Genomic DNA, 7,178 nt, shown 5'->3' on the forward strand with positions numbered 1-7,178 from the left:
AAAAAAAAAAAAAAAAAAGAACTTTTTACTGCAAATCAACAGGGAGCTCTTTGCCTACTCAGGGCACAAAAAGCCCTGGTTTCTGCAACAGTCAGTTCCATGTCCGAGTATCTCCTCCAGCTCTCTGAGCAGCTCAGAAAGCAGAGCTCATCCACCCACAGGAATGGGGAGGAACCTCTGGGGATAATTCTGGGTGACTTGATCTCTCCATCTGCCTACTGTCTCCCCTAGCAGATGCACACAGCTTTCCACCCACTCAACATTCTCCTTCACCTGGCACAGATGTGACATCCGAGTTTCCCTACAGACCCTGCCTTCCTGAACCGCCCCTCCAGGCTCTGCTCTGACTCATGGTTTCTGTCTATTTTCAGGTCTCTGCTGAAAGCTTCATCTGTTTTTGTGTCTCTGGATTTCCTGCTCTCATTTTCAGCTTCACTCCATCACTAGCCTAGACTCTCGTGGGACTTAAAACGTTATGTGGGAATGGAAACAGCAGCATTGGCTACCCGATTCCAGCACAACTCAGACATTCCAGAGAAAACAAGATTTACATAGCAGTCTGGACACTGTGGCTCACACCTATAGTCCCAGCACTCTGGGAGGTCGAGGCAGGCGGATCACCTGAGGTTGGGAGTTTGAGATCAGCCTGACCAACATGGTGAAACCCCGTATCCACTAAAAAAACAAAATTAGTTGGGCATGGTTGCACATGCCTATAATCCCAGCCACTCGGAAGGCTAGGGCAGGAAAATCACTAGAACCTGGGAGGCAGACGTTGCAGTTAGCCGAGATCGCGCCATTGCACTTCAGCCTGGGCCACAGAGTGAGACACCCTCTCCAAAAGAAAAAAAAAAATCTATATAACAAATGACTTACAAATAAGCAGAGGCAAGAACATGGATTGGAAAGGGAGTAAAGGTCAACCTTCAATGCTAGGGTCCTGAATCAAAACAGAAACTTAGTCAATCACCAAGACTTTGTTAGGCACCCACAGACCATGAAGGAAACAGCATGTCAGCACGCCAGACCCTGGAAGGACTACAGAAAAAGTTCAAACACAGATTTTATCCTCGAGGAGGCTGTGCTCTCCTAGTTCAATACATGAAAAAAAAATCAATTCATAAAACGTGACAGTAGATAATTGGGCTAATTCAGTATAGAAATGAGTGTCAAAACACATGCATTGGCTGGGCATGGTGACTCACAGCCATAATCCTAGCACTTTGGGAGTCAAGGAGGGCAGATCATGAGGTCAGGAGTTCGACACCAGCCTGGCCAAGATGGTGAAACCCTGTATCTATTAAAACTACAAAAATTAGCCAGGTGCAGTGGCAGGAGAATCCCAGCTACTCGACAGGCTGGGGCAGAAGAATCACTTGAACCTGGGAGGTCAAGGTTGCAGTGGGCTGAGATTGCGCCACTGCACTCCAGCCTGGGTGACAGAGTGAGACTCTATCGGCGGGGCAGGCGGTGGGGGTGGGGGAGTGGGGCAGGCAGGGGAGAAATATCACTTTTCTTTCCTTACTTCCCTATTTTTATTTTTGAGACAGGTCTCACTGTCACTCAGGCAAGAATGCGGTGGTGCAATCATGGCTTACTGTAGCCTCAACTTCCTAGGCTCAGATGATTCTCCTACCCCAGCATAGCTGGGACCACAGGCACTCACACCACGCCCAGCTGATTTTTTTGTATTTTTGGTAGAGACAGGATTTTGCCATGTTGCTCAGGCTGGTCTTAAACTCCTAGGCTCAAGCAATCCGCCTGCCTCGAACTCCCAGGGTGCTGGGATTACAGGTGTGAGCCCTGGTGCTTGGCCTCTTTTTTTATTTTTTATTTTTTGTTGTTTGAGATAGGGTCTCATTCTGTTACCCGGGTTGGAGTGCAGTGGCCCGGTCATGGCTCACTGCAGCCTCTGCCTCCCAGGCTCAAGTGATCCTCCCACCTCAGCTTCCTGAGTAGCTGGCACCACAGGTGTCCACTCGTTCTATTTTTAGAGATGGGGGTCTCGCTCCACTGCCCAGGCTGGAGTAGGCGATCATGGCTCACCGTAGCCTCCAACTCCCGGATTCAAGCAATCCTCCCGCCTCAGCCTCCTGAGTAGCTGAGACCACAGGAATGAGCCACTGCATGTGGCCTATTAAGTCACTATTTCTATAAATGGTGCCACCTTCCAAAAGTGCCCTTTGCACCCACCTTTTTTGACTCCTCCTTCCCTCTCTCCTTAAGCATTTCTCTCAGTCCTGTGGTCCTTTCTTTCTCAATGTCTTTTTAAATCCCTCCCTTCCTTTCTTATCCCTACCCTCCACTCCTTTTCACCTGCTTCTAGAACTTCTGTTCTAATCCATCCTAATTCTACGTAAAGTCTCTATATCAAATCAAGCCTTTTTTTGGAGACTGAGTTTCACTCTGTTCCCCATGCTGGTGTACAATGGCACGATCTTGGCTCACTGCAACCTCCACCTCCTGGGTTCAAGCAATTCTCTTGTCTCAGCCTCCTCAGGAGCTGGGATTACAGGTACCTGCCATCATGCCTGGCTAAATTTTGTATTTTTGTAAAGACAGGGTTTCATGTGTTGGCCAGGCTGGTCTTGAGCTCCTGCCCTCAAAGTGATCCACCCACCTTGGCCTCCTAAAGTGCTGGGATTACAAGTGTGAGCCACAGTGCCTAGCCTCAAATTAAGCTTCTTAAAACACCAATTCCATCTAGTGCACAAGAAACGAGGACCTAATAATGGCAGAAGTGGGCGTGGTGGCTCATGCCTATAATCTCAGCACTTTGGGAGAATGAGGCGGGTGGATCACTTGAGGTCAGGAGTTCGACACCAGCCTGGCCAACATAGTCAAACCCCGTCTCTACTAAAAATACAAAAATTAGCCAGGCATAGTGGCACACACCGGTAGTCTCAGCTACTTGGGAGGCTGAGGCTGGAGAATCACTTGAACCCAAGCAATGTAGGTTGCAGTGAGTCGACATTGCGCCACTGCACTCCAGCCTGGGCAACAGAGTGAGATTCCGTTTCAAAAACATAAATTAATTAAATAAACTTATTGGGCTGGAAATTGGAAACCTTGTAGAATTTGGTCTTAATTTCCCAGCCTTATCTTCCCTCATTCCCAAACACCTCTGTTACTGTGTGCCCCAAGCAGGTTTGCTCTCTCCACATCATCACCTCATGTTTTTCAGCCAATTTTTCCCATTCATTTTGCTGGCTCAAATGCAGTATCCTCATTGAATCATCTCTTCCCCTATCCCCAGTTCCTTAAAGAGAATGTCTGCATTTTAGCACTGCCTTGTATCTTATCTTTTAAGAATTCTTTACTCCAGCATCACCTCCATCCAACTAAAGGCAAAATCTTCTTGAACTTTCTAATTGCTTTAATGCCTCACACAGCAGGTACTCATTAACACTGATTGATTGATCATGGTGGGACCTGAGAGAAAACTGAAGTCATCAAGAGATGGTTTGTGAGGAAAGAGAATCTGAGATGAGTTTTCAAGCATTTAGTTGAGGAAAAGGAAGTAGGGCTTCCAGGTAAGGACAGCAACGTGTATTGGTGAGCCAAGAACATCAGACTGAGCAGAACACAAAAATGTATGTGGAAGCCACAGAGAAAAAGGCCTGGAACAACCAAGGTGACAGTGGAATGACTTGATTCAACAGAATGGGAGCAGAATGGACTGAGGAGAGGTGAGGACGGGAGAGACCTGAGACCCTGGGCCAAGGAGAGGCCTCTGCAACAATTCAGGCAAACATGGGGTGACGAGGACCCTGAGATGATGATGAACCCCAACTGCTGGTTTGTTCAACTGCTACAGGTCACATCATTAAGTCATAACAACTGTGAAGCTTGTGTCTCTATAGTTATCATGTGGCGTCCCCCCCACCTTCTCCACTCTCCCTCAAAAACAAGCATGTTCCTCATTTCATAACGTGACTCTAGGCGGGGTGCAGCGGCTTATGTGGCTCATGAGTGTAATCCCAGCACTTTGGAAGGTCAAGGTGGGAGGATCGTTCGAACTCAGAAGGTCGAGACCAGCCTGGGCAACACAGCAAGACCTCATCTCTTTGTAAAATTTGGTCTTAATTTTCAAGACCTCCTCTCTACTAAAAATCAAAATAATTGGCCAAGCATGGTAGGATGTGTCTATAGTCCTAGCTATTCCGGAGGCTGAGGCAGGAGACTCACTTGAGCACAGGCGTTCAAGGCTACAGTGAGCTATAATCATGCCTCCTGCACTGCAGCCTAGACAACAGAGTGAGATTGTCTCAAAAACAAATAACAAACAAAATGTAACTCTAAATCTAGCCTATTAAAATCAGCTGAGGTCATTTAAGTTATTCAATATCCATATTAATATCTTCAAAGCAAACTAATTTGACCTTGGTTACAGCAAGTGAGGCATTTCTGGGCAAGTGGTTTGATTGGAATCAGGATGTCCTCTTTTTGTGAAATTATGGCAGTAGTACCTGCTTTGCTAGGATACTTGGTAAACGAATTTAATGAATATCTATAGAGTACTCTGAGCTCCTTGGAGAACAGTTCCATATATAAAGAAACCTTTATGACCTGCCTGCAACTGCAGATTTTGCAAATACAATTTCTCTTTTGGGAAGTGCTCCCCTTTAAACTGAAACTCAACCTACTGAAGGGGGTTTCTTAATAAGAAAAATCAGACAATTTGAGGAAATAGCTATCACATCGAACACCCCGGAAGCAATACTAAATAAGAGACCTCAGAACAAGGCAGTACTAGGTATCTCACCAGTCCAATTTCCCCTCTACTTAAAAGAGGCTTCCAGGTTTAGCCTACAGGAAAGTTCACCTTATTAACCCTCAGACAGAGTACTATCTGCTAACCAGGTTAACACACATTTCCTTCGTAGCAATGTAATTCACAGTGGAATGACAGCAATATGCCTCTATAACCACAGCTTCAGACTGTGCTGCTCAGCCTTACTCAATAGATTGTCAACAGTGACTCGTTAGGATGTTCAAGGGGGGTGTATGTATGTGTCGAGGGAGTCCCCGACACCGATTTCACCATGCTGCTTTGGTCACTGGAAGAAAAAGGTAGAGCTCTCTGTTCTCTATCGTCGCTCTCTTTGGAAAATTATTCTCACTTCTGCCTGAGCGAAGCGGTCACTTCTCGAACACATGGTCACAATTCTGAAGCTGCCAGGCGAGTGAACGCAGTCGGCAGCATCCACCACTCCCGGAAATTCAGCCCCAATCCGAAGCTTTTCCCTTGGTCAGGGATTGGCGTGCTGGGGTCCCAGAGTCACCGCCGGGCGGCCGCCCCACCACAATCTCCCCAAAGAGTCGATGCATGTCAGCCCGAAGATCTTGGCTATCGCCTGTTCCGAGCCTGCGGGGCCCTGTGGAACCCTGAGTTCACGCCGCCACGCGCGATAGCAGTAAGACGCGCCGCAGCGAGGGAAGCGGGGGCCGGGCTTGGGCCCGGGCGCCCTGCTCGGGAAGGGGCGTGATCGCGGGCTGCTCGCGGCTAAGGCGAGCCCGGGGCATGGGCTGCGAAGAAGCGACGCCGTGGAGCCCGGGGAGGGGCGGTGGGGGTGAAGAAATGGGCAGCCCAGCGGCTCGAGGGCAGGTAGAAGCGGCGGCGGCTACTCACTCAGCCAGGACTCCAGGCTCTCCCCTTCCGTCTCCGCCATATTGCAGCCGCCCGGGCCGGCCCAGCGGCCTCTAAACTCGCGAGAATCTGCACGAGCAGAGGCGGGGCGGCGCCTGCATGGGGGCCTGAGGTAAGCAAGTACCGTCACCGAGTGCCGCGCCAGACTGCGACGGATATTGGGAGGGCAAGTGTTTCCTTTTGGCTCTTCCCTTTGGACCCTGGAGAGAGGAACTCTAACGTCCAGATCAGTGGAGTGAAACGCAGACTTAGGACCCCGAGGAGTTTTTTTCACCCGTTTCCCGCCACTTGCTTAGGCGCGCCGAGGGCAGTCTTTGTGGGGTCCTCGTAGCAAGGCAAGATGGCTGCCCCCGCAGTGAAGGTTTACCGAGGTTGTTCGGGCCTGGCGCTGGTCGTGCGGCGGGCTGTGTGGCAGCATCCAGGGTGAGAGGGCAGCGGGGGGCGCCGCGTGGTTCTACACGGAGGGACCTCCGTGGAAGGAGGGGGACCACAAGCAGTCCACATGGGGCCCTGGAGAGAGCATTGCCCTGGGGGCCGGAGTATCTGGATTCAAGCTTCTAAACTAGCTACGTGACTTTGGGCTAATCCGAAGGCTTAGTGACTACCTCTCGCCTAAGGGGTCTCGCTGATCTAGGGTTCTAACGCAGCGCTGAAAGTGCGGTTCAACTAAAGAGCTCAGAGCTGGGATCACCTATGAATTGGGAGGGGTTGGAGGAGGGGCGTAGGCGCGGAGCCCATCGTTGCCGTTAGCATTTGACCAGGAGGACACTTTACCCGCTTGCTTGGGGGATGTCCTCCTACTTCTTGGGACAAGGGCCTAAATTGTGGCTCAGGTTTAGCTCGCCGTCTCCGCGCCGGTCTCCCTCGTCGGCGCGTTGGCAATCATGCCTATTGTTAAGTCAAACCTACTCGCTTATGGAGTCAGCTTTTGCTTGCCTCCTCTTCCCTCTCCCAGGCTAACTCAGGTGAGGTGGAGCCGCTATAGTGCTGAATTCAAGGATCCCCTGATTGACAAGGAACATTATCGCAAGCCTGTGGAGAAGCTAACTGAGGAGGAGAAGTATGATCGGGAGCTCAAGAAGACCCAGCTCATCAAAGCTGCTCCAGCAGCGAAAACAAGTTCTGTGTTTGAAGACCCAGTCGTCAGGTTAGATGGAAACAAACACTTGTTCCGTGGACAGGGACTATCCCAGGGAGGGCCTCTGGTGAGGATTCCATGATACAGCCTTGGAGAGCTAAACATGTTGCTTTTCTCTTTGAAGTAAATTCACCAACATGATGATGAAAGGAGGCAACAAAATACTGGCCAGATCCCTCATGACCCAGGTAAACAGCACCTCCCTCCTCAGTCATCTTTCTGTTCTCCCCATAGCCTTGTACTTGGTACTTCCAATGTAGCTTAACAGCAAATGGATTCATATACCTATTATTAAGATTAATTTCCTTGCATGTGTAGGGGCTTTAACGAAGGCCTGTAGGAGTCAACAACTGCCATTCCTTGGTGTTTTGGAAATAAACACACAATTTT

General features: G+C 49.6%; 2 protein-coding genes across 4 annotated transcripts in view; one reads left to right on the forward strand and one right to left on the reverse strand.

The window, feature by feature from the left end:
• The window catches only part of GGA3 (golgi associated, gamma adaptin ear containing, ARF binding protein 3), an 18,932-nt gene extending 13,167 nt beyond the window's left edge, over positions 1-5,765 (reverse strand). For 2 of the 3 annotated variants that reach the window (XM_017535733.2, XM_017535730.2), the window contains exon 1: positions 5,633-5,745. In XM_017535733.2, coding sequence (XP_017391222.1) covers positions 5,633-5,672 — 40 coding nt within the window. In that variant the 5' untranslated portion in view covers positions 5,673-5,745. Of the gene's footprint in view, positions 1-5,632 lie in introns of all 3 variants that reach the window. The other variant, XM_017535732.2, reaches the window with a different exon arrangement.
• Positions 5,763-7,178, forward strand: part of MRPS7 (mitochondrial ribosomal protein S7) — a 5,393-nt gene continuing 3,977 nt past the window's right edge. Inside the window, exons 1-3 of the mRNA XM_017535738.2 lie at positions 5,763-6,073; positions 6,606-6,797; positions 6,913-6,976. Coding sequence (XP_017391227.1) covers positions 5,991-6,073; positions 6,606-6,797; positions 6,913-6,976 — 339 coding nt within the window. The 5' untranslated portion in view covers positions 5,763-5,990. The remainder of the gene's footprint in view (positions 6,074-6,605; positions 6,798-6,912; positions 6,977-7,178) is intronic.

The sequence above is a fragment of the Cebus imitator genome, unplaced genomic scaffold (genome assembly GCF_001604975.1).
Source record: "Cebus imitator isolate Cc_AM_T3 unplaced genomic scaffold, Cebus_imitator-1.0 Scaffold93, whole genome shotgun sequence".
NCBI lineage: Eukaryota > Metazoa > Chordata > Mammalia > Primates > Cebidae > Cebus > Cebus imitator.